The 16,685-nt window shown below is 52.7% G+C and overlaps 1 protein-coding gene across 13 annotated transcripts in view; it reads left to right on the top strand.

Annotated features, from left to right (window-relative positions):
• GRAMD1B (GRAM domain containing 1B) overlaps nucleotides 1–13,001 on the top strand; it is a 237,700-nt gene extending 224,699 nt beyond the window's left edge. For 12 of the 13 annotated variants that reach the window (XM_053203949.1, XM_053203956.1, XM_053203945.1 and 9 more), the window contains 8 exons: nucleotides 525–643; nucleotides 875–1,017; nucleotides 2,431–2,534; nucleotides 3,103–3,306; nucleotides 4,394–4,484; nucleotides 8,622–8,729; nucleotides 8,978–9,167; nucleotides 11,979–13,001. In XM_053203949.1, the coding sequence (XP_053059924.1) occupies nucleotides 525–643; nucleotides 875–1,017; nucleotides 2,431–2,534; nucleotides 3,103–3,306; nucleotides 4,394–4,484; nucleotides 8,622–8,729; nucleotides 8,978–9,167; nucleotides 11,979–12,068 (1,049 nt within the window). In that variant the 3' untranslated portion in view covers nucleotides 12,069–13,001. The remainder of the gene's footprint in view (nucleotides 1–524; nucleotides 644–874; nucleotides 1,018–2,430; nucleotides 2,535–3,102; nucleotides 3,307–4,393; nucleotides 4,485–8,621; nucleotides 8,730–8,977; nucleotides 9,168–11,978) is intronic. The other variant, XM_027036783.2, reaches the window with a different exon arrangement.
• Nucleotides 13,002–16,685: the final 3,684 nt, after the last annotated feature.

Here is a 16,685-nt window from a genome sequence, read left to right as displayed (position 1 = left end):
TCCTGCTTTGTACCTGCGCGCTCCTGTCTCCTCCCCTTGCCCCTGTTCTGCTCCCCAGCAGGTGTGTGGCTCTGGCCCAACAGAGCTACTAGGCATCTGAGTCTGTGAAAAAGCATCTAGAGCGTAGCCCTCTGCCAGGAGGAGAGGGCATGCTGCGGGCACGGGGAGGACACGCCTTAGAGGAGAGGGCTTGTTCCCAAGGATCCCAGGCCCTCGTCACAGTGGCTCTAGTGTTGGCCGGCACCCCCGCAGGTGGCCCCGAGACTGCCTGTCCCAGCCCCAGGAACAATCAGCATTCTGGAGCCCTGTGCAGAATTTCGGCAATGCTACAATGAGCCTCTTTCTGCTTCGACTCCCCCTCCTCCCCTCCTCCTCTCCGGGCGCTCAGGCTCCCACTGGCTTCCTTTTGGTTGGGGGTCAGTCGGCAGTCAGTACAGTCAAGAGTTCAGTTGGAGGGGAAATTCGGATATGGTGAGGGCATGCCTCTTTCCCTCCCTCATCCCAGGGCTCTTCTCCACCCTCAGATATCATCTTCCATCCATGGAAGAAGGAAGAGAATGGCAACCAGAGCCGAGTGATTCTCTATACCATCACCCTTACCAACCCTCTGGCTCCTAAAACTGCCACTGTCAGGGAGACACAGGTGAGTTGAGGGCAGGGGCCCCGAAGAGCGGCAGGAAGAAGGATCAGGGCTAGTACGCCAGGAAGAAGTTCCCGGGTTGCAAGCATCGTCTAGCCCTGAGGTGGGAACACCTAACGTCCTCCCATTCCCAGTGTTTCTGGGTCCTCCGCCTAGAAGTGTGCGGTGGGCAGGGGAGATGCTTCCCTTCCTTGCTTCTCTTTAGCGATGTCCGGTGGACCCTTCTCCCCACAGACCATGTACAAGGCGAGCCAGGAGAGTGAATGTTACGTGATAGACGCCGAGGTCCTCACGCACGACGTGCCCTACCACGACTACTTCTACACCATCAATCGCTACACCCTCACCCGCGTGGCTCGGAACAAGAGTCGACTCAGGTGTGGCGTCTGGAGGGCCTGAGCGGGTTCACAGGAAGTCCCTGGTGTGCACAGATGTCCTCGCTCATGCAGTGGCAATAAAATGGGTGTTTGGTGAAAGGCTACAGGGAGCCCTCTTGGGAATCGGGACATTCTGCACACCCACGTCTCAAAGGGGCCTGCACCTTTCTCATCCTCCTCTTTAAAAAACAGTTTTTGGGGGGGTGTCTGTGCTGCTGTCTGCGTTTATCTAAACCTCCCTCCTTCCTTCCTTTATTACCCCCCCGCCGCCGCCCCCTCGTACCTCCTGTCCCCTCCATCCTTCGCCCCCGCACAGTGTCTAGGCTTCTCCCTTCCAGCTTCTTTGGAGAGTTTCCTGACTAGACGTTCTTTCTATTCAGTTCACACAGAGGCAGCTTGTTGACCTCAGATAAACCTCTGTAGAAAGGCGCCCGCCTGTAACCCCCTGAACACTTCTCGGGGGACAGGGTGAGGTGGCTCGCAAGCGTAGGCATGCTGACGTCAGGCCAGGACGTCCCTGAGGACGGTTGGGGGGAGAGGAGGGCAGGCAGCCGTAAAAATAGGAGCATAGGGGTGCCCAGGTGGCTCAGTCAGTTAAGCGTCCAACTCTTGATTTCAGCTCAGGTCATGATTTCACAGTTTGTGGGATCAAGCCCTGCCGTGTCGGGCTCTGTGCTGACAGCCTGGAGCCTGCTTGAGATTCTCTCTCTCCCTCTCTCTCTCTCTGCCCCTCCCGTGTGTGTGCTCACGTGCTCTCTCTCTCTCTCTCAAGATAAATAAACATTAAAAAGACAGGAGCCCTGTTTCAGAGCCGCTGTGTGTAGGAGTGGAAGGGGATAGTATGCAAGCAGAGAGACCCGTGACTGGGAGGGAGAATATTTGGAAAAAAGCAAGAGCTGGCAAGGTCAAGGTGGGGAGGCAAGAGCCAGGGCTGGTAGCAGATCATGCTCTGAAAGGTGGGAATGATGGAACCCTAGAGCCTGATATGGACTTGAAAGTGTCTGCAGAAAGCAAAAAGGACCCCCATGGCTGGCTGGCACCATCTGGAGGAGACAGCGTGGTGTCACAATAGAGCTATGGGCTTGGAGTCGAGAGCCCTGTTGTTAGCCTTCGGTCCGCTAGACTAGTCTAGAACTCCCGTTGTCTCACCTGCAAAGTGAGGATAAAGCCACCAGTTCCACTGATCTCCAAAGGCGGCCAGGGAGACCAGATGGCGTGGTGGGTGTGGTGTGAAGGGACTTTTCACCTCGTAAAGTGCGGCACAAATGCGAAGCCGCTTTGGACTTAAACCTGAAATCGCTTCTCGGCCTTTTGGCTAAGATCAAGTGTGGACTTAAACCTGAATTTCTTTTTGCACGGCAGGGGAGGGTCTGCCCAGGAAATGGCTGATCGCGTTTCTGGCTTTTCCCTCAGGGTCTCCACAGAGCTGCGCTATCGGAAACAGCCCTGGGGGTTAGTGAAGACCTTCATCGAGAAGAACTTCTGGAGTGGGCTGGAGGACTACTTCCGCCACCTGGGTGAGCATGCGCTGTAGCCATCGGTGCTGCTTGAACTGCATCCGGCCGCCACCATCCAGGGGACCAGGAGACATGGAGAGTGGAGGGAGGGCAGACTGAGATGGGGAAGGAGTATCATGGGGTCCCTAAGTCCGCCCCAGAAATGGATACAGAATTGGGCATGTATGGGAACGTGTGCATTTTCCAAGAGATTCTGTCTGTAACTTTTACGGGATCTGTGACTTTCCCATCTGATTACACTGGTGGTAATTCAGTTATGGAGAGGAAATAAAAGCCTGTGAATGCTTCCATTAGGAAATGGGGTATGCCCCAAGTTGTGCGCATGAGGGTGCAGATCCTGGGGACCTAGGTCTACAAAATGTTGAGCAACCCTGAAGAGGGGTTGGGGTGGGGCTGAATCCCAGCTTCCTGAGGCCCGTGGCCATCCCCGAGGGACCCCCGCCCTCGCATTCAGTGTCCCAGAGTACAGTATGGGAAGATGGCTCTCTCAGCTAGGAGCAGACAGCTGTTTCTGGAGGCCAGTGTGTCGAGCTGGAGGTATAGGCAGATGGCCTTTCGTCTGTGACAGAGAGCGAGCTGACCAAAACGGAGAGCACCTACCTGGCTGAGATGCACAGACAGTCTCCCAAAGAGAAGGCCAGCAAGCCCCCAACGGTGCGGAGGAGGAAGCGCCCCCATGCTCACCTGCGGGTGCCTCACCTGGAAGAGGTGATGAGCCCCGTCACCACACCCACTGATGAAGATGTGGGCCACAGGATCAAACACGTGGCAGGTGCGTGCCAGGTGGGAGTGGGGGCGTGGCTCAGGGCTTTGACCCAGAGCCGTGTGCCCAGGCCGAGGCGTATGCGTGCACACGCTCCTTTTGCATCCTCGGGTATAGATTGTGTATGATTTGCACACGACTCCTTAAATTTCAGCCTCCGGATCCTCTACCTATTTCCCTTTGCCCTTTAATGTCCTCAGTCCCTGCTGAACCCACGTGTGGGGTCTGCTGAGTAGACGTGACCTGAACTCCGTGTCCCTGTGGATAGACTCAAATGTGCAGCTTCCAAACTTGGGGCAAATGCACCAGGGACAAGCCCCAGTGCAGACGCCAGAGATGACCTCATAACCTGAATGTCAGAGAGCCCAAGGCGGCCCCCCTCCCCTGGCCCCCACAGGCCCACTGAGGACCTGCCCTACCGGACAGTGGACTCCCTTGACCTGTCTCCCCCTTGCATCCAGCGTGCACAACCTCATGTCTTCTCAGCCATGGCGACATGCAGCCATAAGAAGCCTTAGAGACGGCTAATCTGGCAGTTTTTAGGCTATGCTTCGCACAGCCGTGGGCGTTCCTCAGGATGGGGACAGGAGAGGAGGAAAGAGCCAGCCTTCCACGTCCCTCCCCTCAGTCTCAACCGGAGCACCCCGCCTTAGGTGTTTTATACGTAGGATTTCTGACCAGCACGGCGTTTGAATAAACTGAGTCTCAGGCATTGAGACTTGCTCAGCATCTCGTAGCGGGTTATAAATAAAGCGAGGGGGGAGAGCGGTCTCTAGTCCTCGCCGCGGGCTGTTGCCTGAGCCGTGGCTAAGCTGTGGGCACTTTGTCCCGCCCCTGCGTGTCCCAGTTACATAAGGCTGTTGAGTTTCCCGTGCGTTTGGTGACTTTAATGTCCGCGTTGCTGGGCCCACCCCAGACCTTGCCCTCGAGGAGTTTCCCTTGTACTTTTGTGGAGGCCGGGTGTATCTATCCTGTCATCACGACAGCGCCACGGACGTTGTCCTTCATCCCCTGAGGCTCTGTGCGTGACCGCCGTCAGAGCAGCCAGCGGACTTGAGCGCCAAAATAGTGACGGCGTCTTTACTCTCCCCCACAGGTTCCACGCAGACACGGCATGTCCCCGAGGACACCCCTAACGGCTTCCACCTGCAGAGTGTGTCCAAGCTGCTGCTGGTTATCAGCTGTGTGTAAGGGATTCCAGGCTCTTCCCCAACCTGCCCTCCCTGCCTGCTGGCCCCTCAGGCGTATGAGCACCCCCACACCACAGCCCTGCTTCTTCTTTGTCCTCTAGGCTTCTTCCTTCAGATCAGTCGCTCTGTCCGTCATTCCTTGCCTCTTTGCTTCTTTTTCTCTGTTTTATTTAGCATTTGCTGTAAGCTAGGCCTTCGGGATTGAGAAGGGGATTCTCTGCATCCATGCCCTTAGGAACTCAGTTTCAAGGGGATAGGACAGGCAGCAAATTCAGAATTACCGCACCGTTGGGAAAATGCTAACGTAGAGATGCTACACAGCATCTTCGGAGCCCATTCGTTCATTTGGGAGGGATGTTCTGTGGCTCTGCTGTGTGCCAGGTGCAAGGACCATGCACTCCTGGGCCCCCACTTTGGCGGGAGAGCCAGACAAAATCAATGACTACAGTCCAGAAAGGCGTATGCTTATATGTTCATGTAAATAATTTATAATAGTGCCATAATGTTATAAAACGGTAGGCTCAGTGCCATTCACAGAAGGATGCTGGGCAGGGAGAGAGGGCATGGAAAGAATGCGGGTGTAGGGTGGGGAGAGCACAGCTGTCTGCAATTTAGTAAGCCCGCAGCCCGCCCCAGACGCCCCTGCATCCCTGTGAGCGCGGGGTGCCTGAGACAGCCGAGTGCTGACCGCTCGCGCTCTGTTCACCTGGTGCCTCTACCCCCGCCTTTCCTGGGGGTTGGGCTGTGCCGTGAGCTTACGGGGGCACAGCTGGTGAGGGGTGTGGGGGCTGCCTAGACGCAGGCCCTGCCAGTCATGCACCAGGCACTAGCCTGCCTCCAGATCTTCCTTTTTGTGACACCCCCTCCTCCCTCCTTCAACCCCCACTAAAGTGTTTTCAGAGAGGCAGAAGCAGGGGCACAGCCCAGCCATGAGGGAACACTGAAGGAGGCCCTGGAGTGACATGGTTTGTTTTGCCTTTTTTTTTTTTCCCCAAAATGTTTATTTATTTATTTTAGAGAGAGAGAGAGAGAGAACAAGCAGGGGAGGGGCAGAGAGAGCAGGAGAGAGAATCCCAAGCAGCCACCGCACTGTCAGCGCAGAGCCCGACGTGGGGATCAGTCCCACAACCGTGAGATCATGATCTGAGCTAAAATCGAGAGTCAGACGCTAACCGACTGAGCCACCCAGACGCCCCACTTTTGCATTATTTGAAAAAGTCACTGTGAGAGCCATGCGCGGAAGCCTAGAGAAGGAAGGGCTGGAGGCGGGCAGGCCAGTCAGAGTAAGTGGCAGTGACATAGGTGAGCGTGACTGTCCGGCAGGCGAGCGATTGGGGCTGACAGGTCCTGCAGGGGGAAGACCCGTTAGCCACGCGGTTGGGTAGCCGAAGAAGAGGAATGACCGCAGCGAGCACCCGTAGATGGTTGTGTCATTAACAGAACAGACACAGGGTTGTCAGAGAAGCTGCTCCATTCCGGGTGTATCTTGAGCTGCCGAAGGTTATATCCAGGCGGAGGTGACAGGTACTTGCTGATGCGGACCTGGAGTGAGGCAGAGAAGCATGGGTCGCGGATGCTGGTTTAGTCAGCCGTAGCATGAAAGCCATGGGTGCGGATGAGACCATCCTCCGAGGACAGCGGGGTGGGTGGGGGCGAGAAAGAGCAGGGCTGCAGACAAGGCCCCTGTGAGGAACGTGAGGCAGGCTCTCTGCTAACCTTAACTGTGTATGTAACAAAAGTAGATGGAAAATTCTTCTGTTAGTGGCCTAAGAAGCAAAGTTATTTTCACAAAATCAAATGCAGGGATGTGTCTGGGTGGCTCAGATCAGTTACACAGCCGTCTGTTGGTTTCGGCTCAGGACATGGTCTCATGGTTTATGAGTTCGAGCCCCGTGTCAGGCTCTGCACTGACAATGCGGAACCTGCTTGGGATTCTCTCTCCATCTGTCTCTGTCCCTCCCTGCTTGTTCGTGTTCTCTCTCCCTCTCTCTCTCTCTCTCTCTCTCTCTCTCAAAATAAATAAATAAATCCTAGAAAAAGTCAAATGCAAAGACAGCTGTAAGACCAGTAAAATTCACATTTAGCAGCATCCATTTGACGTGATTCGTACTGTTCTGTAAAGTCTCTCCTGGTTGGGTTTGGGAAATAGAAAACTTTAACCTCAGGTAAGTTCCCTGAGCTTTTTCTGCATGTTGACTTATTTAAGTAGGCCTGCTCTCCTGAGTCAGTGGTATAGCATGGCATTAACTAACTTTGGGGCTTTATTAGTTTGGGATAATCAGACCTCACCTTTCAACACCAGGGGGCTCAGGCGAGGGATCTGCTGACAATGTGCATGTGGATGGACCTGTGTAGCACAGACCACCCTGCGTCTGGCAGGCCCGCACCGCCGTCCACCTGCCTCGAGGCAGCTCGGCTCTCCCTCCTCTTTTCTCCGTTTAGACTACTGCAGGACCCTCCCTCAGCATGCAGGGGTGTCCCTGGACCTTCACTGAGCACAGGCAGGATTATACTAAACACAGACCCAAATGCAGGAGCTGAGATTGTGTGCGGCACATGCTGAAGAGGTGGGCATTCCGATCTCCTCTGGCGTGTGCTGATACAATTAAAGACGGTATCAGTTGAAAGTCAACGCAATATTTAGAGATTCTTCTGGAGAACTCACAGAGCCCTGAGAACACGGCCCAGTAGGGTCAGGCATTTGCAGCTGCCAGCTCCAGGAATACTACCTTCCATGCAGAGAACAGCACAGTCTCTCTCTCTCTCTCTCTCTCTCTCTCTCTCTCTCTCTCTCACGCACGTGCGCGCACACACACACACACACACACACACACACACACTTCAAAAGGTCAAAGGCATAGTGTCAGATTTTCTTTGTTGGTCCTTTTCCATCTTTCACTCTGTCTTCCCGGGATGCCATCTTCCCTTTTCCTGTGTGTATCCTGATCTGGGCCTGTACCTCCTCTAACGATAAAACCGCCCTTCGTCGAGGGCTTCCTGGGTGCAGGGTGCTTTATGTCCACTTCGACCCATGCATGTCACAGCTCTAGCACGGTAGGCACTGTCCCTGTTGAGGAAGGGGGTTCGGAGAAGCTAGGGAACTTCATCAGAAGTTAAGAACCTTGAAGCAGCAAGCCGGGATTGTTCCCAGTTCCGTGTGTCTCTCGGTCCCCTTGCTACCCAGGTCTTCATCTCTCTATTCCGTGACTTGTGTCCTAAGATGATCTTAATGGCAGCCAATGACACCGAGGGAAGAAGAGAATGTCCCCATTCTCTCAGTGGCTCTCTGTCCCCCCGGATCCTCCTTACCACTTCCCTGTCTCTGACCAGTTCCGGCCCAGACCGGGGAGCCTCGTGACCCCAGCTGAGACTGGGCAGGTACCAGGAGGAGACTGCCCTTTTTAAGGCATCCCGCTAACACCTGTGACGTGGATCAGGCAGATGCTCCACAGTTTGACCTTCTGTTGTGCCTCGAGTTGGGTGGGTGGGAGGACTTGCCTCGATTTGTCACCGAAGATCTGTTTGCAGCTGCTCTCTCTGGCTCCTTGCTTGCTGGGTCTCCTCATCCATGGATGCTTGCTTCCGGTGTTTCCTTCCCCCAGCCTCTCAGTTGCTCTCTGGCTTGGTTACAGTGCAGCTCTCCCCGCCCCACCCCTGCACTGGTCTGTTCTAACCTCTGCCTCCTCCCCGTTTTTCCTCCTTGCTCCCATTAGGATCTGTTTCAGGTACTGGCTCTCTGATCGCTTCCTTTACCCTTCATCTCTTTTCCTCTCCATCTTACCTCTTCCCCCAGGCACCCAGACTCTGGGTGGCTCTTGCGTGTCTCTCTTTCCCAATGCCTTTACCCACATACCTCCCCATGGCTCTCCTGCTGTGTCCCGGCCCCTCCAGATGAGAGTCTCTCTCTCTCTCTCTCTCTCTCTCTCTCTCTCTCTCTCTCTCTCTCTCTTCACCCCCCTTCCTTTCCCTTGCTGCATCCTTCCACCTCACTCACTGCAGTGCTTCAGGTGACCACTGGTTAAGGACAGCAGCTGCCTCTGGGGTGGGGGACATCCCTGGCTTTTAGAGGGAGCATGCATTCTCGATGACGTCTCATGGCCGTTGCTTCCCCCTCCCCCCTCGTCTCTTCCCTAGTCTGGTGCTGCTGGTCATCCTTAACATGATGCTCTTCTATAAACTCTGGATGTTGGAATACACCACCCAGACCCTCACTGCCTGGCAGGGTCTGAGGCTCCAAGAAAGGTAATCCTCGCCTCTTCCCTTTGCCACCACGTTCACCCCACCCGGTACCGTGCCCCAGCTCCTGCTGCCCAGTCTCCTTGGGACTGCCCTGCTGCCCTTGGCCAGTGGGTAACCCCTGGGGATGCATCCGTTGGCAAGCTATGAAAACTGTCCGCGTAGCTTTAGTCTGCTTCAGATCGGGGGCACAGGGGAACCGGGGGGCATTGAGTGGAGGACAAAGCAGTCTGATGTGACTCTCTGTCCTCTAGGGGTCTGGGAGCACAGGAGAGTCCACTGAGCATAACTCCAGCTGCCAGGGTACCCCTTCTTCTACCCCACAGGTTACCCCAGTCTCAGACAGAATGGGCCCAGCTCTTGGAGTCCCAACAAAAGTACCATGATACTGAGCTCCAAAAATGGAGGGAGATCATCAAATCCTCAGTGATGCTTCTTGACCAGGTGAGATGTCCCCACCTTCTCTCCTTGCCCCCGTCTTCCGGAGATGGAGCTCCTTCCCTGCGCTCTGGGAAGGATCACCATCCCCATCCCCACCCACCGGACCTCACTCTCCCATTTCATTCTTACCCTGGGCCATCTGATGTTCTGATTTTAAAGCCATCCTGGGATGGGCTGTTGGAAACACAGGTGCACTCCCCCAAATAATAACAATGAGGTTTGCAGGAAAGTTGTAGGTTGCACGGAAGGACCAATCTTTTTTCTTTTTTGGCAACTCACAGCCATCTGACAGGCATTCAAAGAGAGAACCTCCATTTCACAACGATTTGTCTTCCCAGAGGGCCTAATTTTCTAGTTCCTTTTGATGTATGCCATCCCCCCTCCCCCGCCCTGAACACCACAGAGCCAACACACAACCCCTAATACGTCATTCTTCCCCTGAGGCTGCGCTGCTAGTCTGGGAAAATGGTTGTTGAACTAAGTCATCTTTCCATAACATCTTCTAGTACAGGTGCCTGTATTCCTTCCAAAAACTAGATGCATCTGTTTCAGAAAATCCTGGGGCAAAACCAATAATAAGTTTAGTTTGATCAAGGGCGGGAGCGTCTGACTTCCCCCAGAAGAAGTTAACATCTTACACAAAACTGCCATGTAGTTGCCAAGACAGCAAGAAGCTACCTTTGCTCTAAAGACAGTTAAGAAGATAAGAGACTAAGGCTTTGTCTTGTTCCCATTAAAACTTCTGTTCCTAAGGCGTTCCTTATGTTTGGTGACCAGCCAGACTTGAGGTGGAATCCCGACCTTGCCACCAACTAGACCTTGAGCAAGGGACATAATATTACTGACTTACAGTTTCTTCATTTATAAAATGATTATAATGGTAACTTCATGAAATTGCTGTCGGGATTTGATGGCCCATGGGAGACACTCCTTAATAGTAAATCTTATTTCCCCTTCATGGTGTGGTCTTGGCTCTAAATTAAGGAGAGAGAGGGTTTTTTGTTTTTTTTTTTAATTTTTTTTTTCAACGTTTATTTATTTTTGGGACAGAGAGAGACAGAGCATGAACGGGGGAGGGGCAGAGAGAGAGGGAGACACAGAATCGGAAACAGGCTCCAGGCTCCGAGCCATCAGCCCAGAGCCCGACGCGGGGCTCGAACCCACGGACCGCGAGATCGTGACCTGGCTGAAGTCGGACGCTTAACCGACTGTGCCACCCAGGCGCCCCAAGGAGAGAGAGTTTTAATGCAGCTGTCAGGATCCAGCTGAAGGTGTTTTAGGATATCATGTTTAGCTTTAAAGCCATGGATTTTTTTTTTTTTAAGGGTAAACAGCATAGCAGGCGTTTCAAAAGACCTGTCCTATCAAGAAGGGTTGATAGAATTAAAGATATGCCCAGGAGAAGGAAAGACGGGGGTGAGGAAAACAGGATAGGTGTTTTGTTTCGTTCCCTTTAAGAGTAGCTTCTAAAAGAATTAATAACAAACCCCCTCTCCCCAAGGAGCAGAGGGGGGTACAGAAGAACCGGAGAGAAGAAAGCTGTAGATTAGGCAGAGATCAGAGGATCTGAAAATCCATGACCGTGTGCCACAAAATGTTAATTGCACTGTGTTGTCATAGAGCGGCTTATTCAGGGACCGTATCGAAATGCGTCGTGGTAGGACAAGCCAGTTGGGTTCTGCCACTGAGCTAACCATATTAGTGTGCCTGTTTCTTAAAGGAGGTTAAGAGGAAGAAATTCAGTCAAGGTTAATTCCGTGATATGAGTCACAACTAGAAGCCTACTCAGCTGCCCATTCTCTGCTTGACATGTGGGGTGTATATGCTGTCCAGACACACATGAAACAAAGCGATTACAGAGGAGTCCACTGCAGAGTCCTAGTGAGTGCTTTCCAGGTGGCCAGGAATAAGAAAGGATTATGCGCCAGAGAAAGTTTGGATTTGTTCTGGGTCTTACAATGGGTGAGACTGGAATGGGCAAGAGAGACGAGTCCTAGGCGGGGGGAACAACGTGGCAAAACGTACAAAGGTAGAAATACCGAGTGTTAGGGTCAATGGGGAAACCAAATCCAATGAGTAGAAGACAGCCTAGTGTGGTTCCTTATAGCAATTGAATGCTTTGAGGGAATTTTTTTTTTTAATTTTTTTAATGTTTATTTTTGAGAGAGGAGGGAGAGAGACAGAGCATGAGGAGTAGAGAGAGAAGGAGACCCAGAATCTGAAGCAGGCTGCAGGCTCCGAGCTGTCAGCACAAGAGCCCACGGGGCTCGAACTCACGAACTGTGAGATCACGACCTGAGCCAAAGTCGGATTCTTAACCCACTGAGCCACCCAGGCACCTTGAGGGAATTCTTTTTTTTTAATTTATTTTTTGAGAGAGAGCGACAAAGCGAGCAGGGGAGGGGCAGAGAGAGAGAGGGAGAGAGAGAATCCCAAGCAGGCTCCACACTGTCAGTACGGAAAGGGCTTGAACCCACAAACCATGAGATCATGACCTGAGCTGAAACCAACTAGTCAGATGCTTAACTGACTGAGCCACCCACATGCCCTAACCCTGAGAGAATTCTTCATTCAGCAACACAAGGACTACAAATCACTGAGACACAGTGAACCTCACCCTCGGGGTTCCCAGTGCTAGACTGGCTGTCCCCTTTCTGCCTGAGACGATGTCCTACCTTGTCTTAGGAGCCCGGCTCCCTTGAACTTGCTGGCATGATAGGGGACTTGCCCTAGGTGGGCGTGGTGGGTGCTGCTGGACAAAGAAGCCCACTGGGGGTGCAAACCCGTAGCTGGGTGGGGTTCCCTGTCTTCCAGATGAAGGACTCTCTCATCAATCTTCAGAACGGCATCAGGTCCCGCGACTACACATCAGGAAGTGAAGAGAAGAGGAACCGCTATCACTGACCAGGCAGGAGCAGGGGTGGCTGCAAGAGGCCTGTGCAATACGTGTACATAGACCATATAAATATATATATATAAATATATATATATACAGAATATAAATATATATATTATATACAGATTTTAAAAAGAGATAATGCCTATGTACCAGGGAGAAGGAGCCGGACGGCCTCCTGTGCTGGTCGGGCGGAGGGGCCGAGGAGGGCAGGGACCACCTCTCAGCACCGACCTCCCCTGATCCTCCTCCTCCCCATCCCTTCCCCCACCCCCAACCCTTTCCCTCACTGGCCGTCCTTGGCTCTGAGAAGGGAAATGTTGTTGAGCCAAAGTTATGCCTGTGAAGACCCTGGGGTCTCGAAGTCACAAGGGGGCATTGCTTAAGGTGCTTCATTCCCCAGTCCTCTTTTGATTTGTCTCCAAAATAAAAGAGAATCCCCCGCTCCCCCCCCCCCCCCCCCCCCCCCCCCCCGCGCTTCCCCAGGTGGTCTCTTGTGAACAGGAAGCATCCAGGGCGGGAGCCCAATCAAAAGTCTGCCACCTGAGGCCACGCCCCTTTCTGTGGACGCCACGCCCCCAGCCCGGTTGGGGGTTGGAGGGCTGGGAAGGCTGTGCCTGCGTGATTGGGCTTTGTAGCTGAAGGCTCCCCTGGGGACTTGTGTACCTAACGGTGTTCTCCTCCATCACCCCTGCACCTTCCCCTAACCCGTGTAGGGTGTGGACCCAATAAGGGCTGGGAATTTCTGACCTTCCCACCCCCCTTCTCTCTGGTCTTCTCCCAGGCTGGATCTGGGTGAAGTGTCACTTTTTAGTGCCTAAAGCCCTATTTTTTCTCTGTGCCCTAAGAGCACACATTGTTTATTAGCCAGGATGGAGCATTTTTGATCTTGTTAAACCCCTTTTTAAGTGGTTATAAGCAAGGCGGGCCTGTGGCTCTAATTCCTTCGTTTTGAGCTGTCCATTTGATTTCCAGAACGATCCAGGGTGCCCTAGGGACGTCCGGGGTTTGGGAGAGTGAGTGCCCTCACATTGTACATATTGTGGGTTCACACGGAACGCTGTGTAAGTAGTGAGCAACTTGGTGAGTGCTCACTTGGCTGCCAGCATCGTTTACTCTAAGAGAAGAGCCAACTTTAGTCAAGGGAGACACTGGAGACCTTCTACACAAGGAAGGAGACCTAGGCTTTTGGAAGGAATACATTTGGGAAACATGCGTGCATTTGTGAAGGAAAAGGCCTGATTGAGTCTCTGCCCTTTGGAGGCCATTCCAAATCCTGTTTCTAAGACTTAGGAGAATTCTGGTAAAGGGGGCAAAGTCTTCTCTGGTCTCTGGCCCCAGGGAGGTATGAGAGCACTAAGGAGGAGAAAGTGAGTCATCCAGATCCATTTTGGAGTTGGTTCACTAGGATTCGTGCACTTATCTGACCTCTATCTGACCTCGTCAGGCCCTTGTAGCCACGATTACCATTTTTTATTCACTAACTGCTATTCTAACATATAATGACCAGAAGGATCCTGCCAGCCCCAGGCAGAGCTCACAGTGCTCAGTCAGGAAAGGATTGTACCAGTTTGGCAAGGAAAGTTCTTTTAGATTGCTCATTATTCTAGTGGGCCTCTTGATGCGAGGGACAGAAGAAACGCAGGGCTTCTCACTGATGTGGCCCAAAAGAAGGGCAAGTTGTGTTCTTCTCTTGGAATGGCCGGAGCATCCCACTTTTATAATCAAAGACAAGTTTTTGACTTTTTAGTCTGAGAATATGGCCTTATTATTGCCCTAAGAGCAGGAATACATGTCCCAGGGGAGTAGGCTGAGAAGGCTCCACAGAATCAGCTAGAATTGATATCCCTCCTCTAGAAAAGGAGATGTGAGGGATGGAGATGAACATAATCCTTGGGAAGGGTGCATAGGCCCACGGGTCACTCTTGTCCGGGGCTTTGAATGGGAGACACCCTGGTGAGGGTCAGGGTTCCTGGGCCCTGGGCCAAAGGAGGAATAGTGCAGACTGCTAGAAATTTTCCTGGTGCAGTGGCCAGAAGCCAAAATTAGTCTCAGAAACTTTTGAAAGCAAAAATGGTAAATTCTCTAACTTTAATCCATGTACCATTATTTATCTAAATCCATTCAATTGTTGAAGGTCCCATGGTGGGACCTTTGGGGTGACTTACAAAGGGTTCTCTGCCGGCAGTAAAGTAATACAAGTGGGCCTGGCTACGCAGAGTTGCTCAGCTTTTGCTTTACCTCTTCAGCCATTCCAGGGAGGAGTAGGTAACAGGGAGGGACGCATTTAGTATGTCCAAGGAATCATCATGGTTTCTGGGGGTGTGAGCCTGGGAGACAGGGTCTACACACAGGGAACGTCCCTCCACCTGCCTCTTTCCTAGGAATCATGATCTCTCTGGTGGGCACTCTCTGATATAATAACGTCTTAAACCTTCAAACCAGGAGAAAGCTCAGCACCTCTGTTGACTCCCAAACAAAAGCTTCCCCCCCCCCCCCCTTATTCAATAGCCTGTCAAAGAAAAGGGATTCATCTTCCAGCCAGTGCTTTGTTTTTGTTCATGTAAGAATTCTGGTCACATAGGAGTCTTTATGTGAGGATTTCTGTCGTAACAATTGAGAGCTTGCGCTCAAAGATTTTGCAAAGTTTCTAACCAGGTGGCAAACAACTACTGGGTCTATACTTCCAACTGCAGTGTACTTGAAGGGATTAAGATTGGCCTTGGAGAATCCACTCGTGTCTACAACTTGTCCGTCCCCCGTCCACCTCCCTGGCACAGGGGCATCAAGACCGGCAACCTGAAGCTGTCTGTAAGGGCACTGGGCAGAGTCAGGAGACCTGGGCCCGAGGCCTGGCTCTGCTCTTAGACAAGTCCCTTCCCCTTTCTGAACATCAGTATCCTCGTTTGTAACAGGAAGGGGGGTAGGCTAGACTGTCTCGAAGATAGGTTCTAGCTGAGCATTGTCTTGGAGGCTGGGTCAGAGACTGGCAAGGCAGGGCTTTCTCAAACGTGGAAGGTGCTCTGCCAGAAGAGAACAAGCGTCTGGGCTAGAGCTTCCCTGGTGTTTAGAGGGGTAGTAGGACAGCATCAGGGTTCCCAAGAAATCCAGGGTAGTTAACTTTCTTCTTTATGGGCTGGCAGGACTAGGGAGGCCTAGAGAGGTAGGGAAGGGGAGATCAGGTTTGTCGTATTTCCTAGTATTAACCTAGGAGGGTGGTTCTTCCTTTGTTGGCTTAGTCTTTGTTTGGGAAGGGACTTTCTCTAAGTTGGGAGGAGGATAATGGCAAGAATGGCACCATCTTGGATTGAGCTCATCTTTCGTCTCTAGGCTATAAAGCCTTTCATCTGTCCATCCTTCCTCCTCCTTGCTAGAAGAAACACTGGAGACAAGCCATTCCTGGCCCTAGCACTTCTCTTCTGGCTCAATTCAAACCTTGTTGGGTTTTAGATTAATTGTGAACCTTTGGCTAAAATCCTTGGGTTGCTTTCGAGCACTGACCCTAAGAATCTGGGATTTTAGGAAGGGGGAGAGGGGGATCAAGAAACCTCAAAGAGGAATGCTTTGCTAGAAATGGCTTCCCTCTGTGTCCCTCTCCCTGATCCATGCTTGAACCATGTCTAAATCATTTGTGGACAGCATTTCTAGGGTGAAATCTTGCAGAAAGGACTAGGGGAAGACTCTTTCTAGACTATTTGTGGTCCCAGAAGGATGCTTTCTGTGCCATACTGTGCTGTTGCTTTAGCTCTGCAGGGCAGCCAAAGCCAGCCCTTCCTCTCTAGGGCCCCCAGGTGGCAGGGCTGTGGTCTCCCTCCCCACACCCCCGGACCCCACCTCTCCACTCCAGTCGGAAACTTGAGAACCTGGCTTCCTGACTCTCTCCTCCCCCACCCTTTGTCTCTAGGCTGTGGGACAATCATCCCATCCACCACTTGACATCCTTGACCCTCGTCCCCCAGCCTCCAGCAGGCTATCCCCACTCCCTCCACCTCTATGTTTTCTTCCAGAAGATGCGTTTTGGGTCCGAGTGGAGCGATTTTCTGGAAGGCCGTCTTTTTAACGCCCCTGCTTCCCTGATGTGGAGTAGGGATTTGCACACGGTGTAGAGAGCTCCCTCCCCACCTCTCTGCCCAGCCTTGTTACCTCACTCCTGCTCCAGCCATGGCTGCAATGGGCCCAGCCAGCTCCCTGTCTTGGTGTTCTGTACGACAGCTCAGGGGTCTTGGGCATTGTTTTCTGTTGTGACTTGAGGTCCTCAGCAGGCCTGGGAGCCTGGATTGGAGCCTTGGCTGCTGGCGAGAAGCACCTTGCCTGCCAAGAGGAGCTGATGCCAGACGATCTACCCGACATGTGAAAGCGTAAAGAATATTGTCATCTCTGCCCCTTGGCCCCCTTGCTTCTCTCGACACAGTGAGACGCTGCAGAAGCAAAATGGCGGCCTCTGCTCCAGACAAGACAGCTGGCTGTCTGGGGAGTTGGCCCTGGGCTTGGATGCCACGTGCTGAGATCGCGTAACAAAAGCAACCATATTTGCCAACGGTAGCGTGTGGCTCCCCACATTTCCCTATCCTGCACTCTAGGGCCAGACTACTCTCTGCATGGACCAGATCATCTTCCCAAACCCA

This window comes from Acinonyx jubatus, chromosome D1, assembly GCF_027475565.1.
Source record: "Acinonyx jubatus isolate Ajub_Pintada_27869175 chromosome D1, VMU_Ajub_asm_v1.0, whole genome shotgun sequence".
In the NCBI taxonomy this organism is placed as follows: Eukaryota; Metazoa; Chordata; class Mammalia; order Carnivora; family Felidae; genus Acinonyx; species Acinonyx jubatus.
This window is presented reverse-complemented; position numbering and strand designations above follow the sequence as displayed.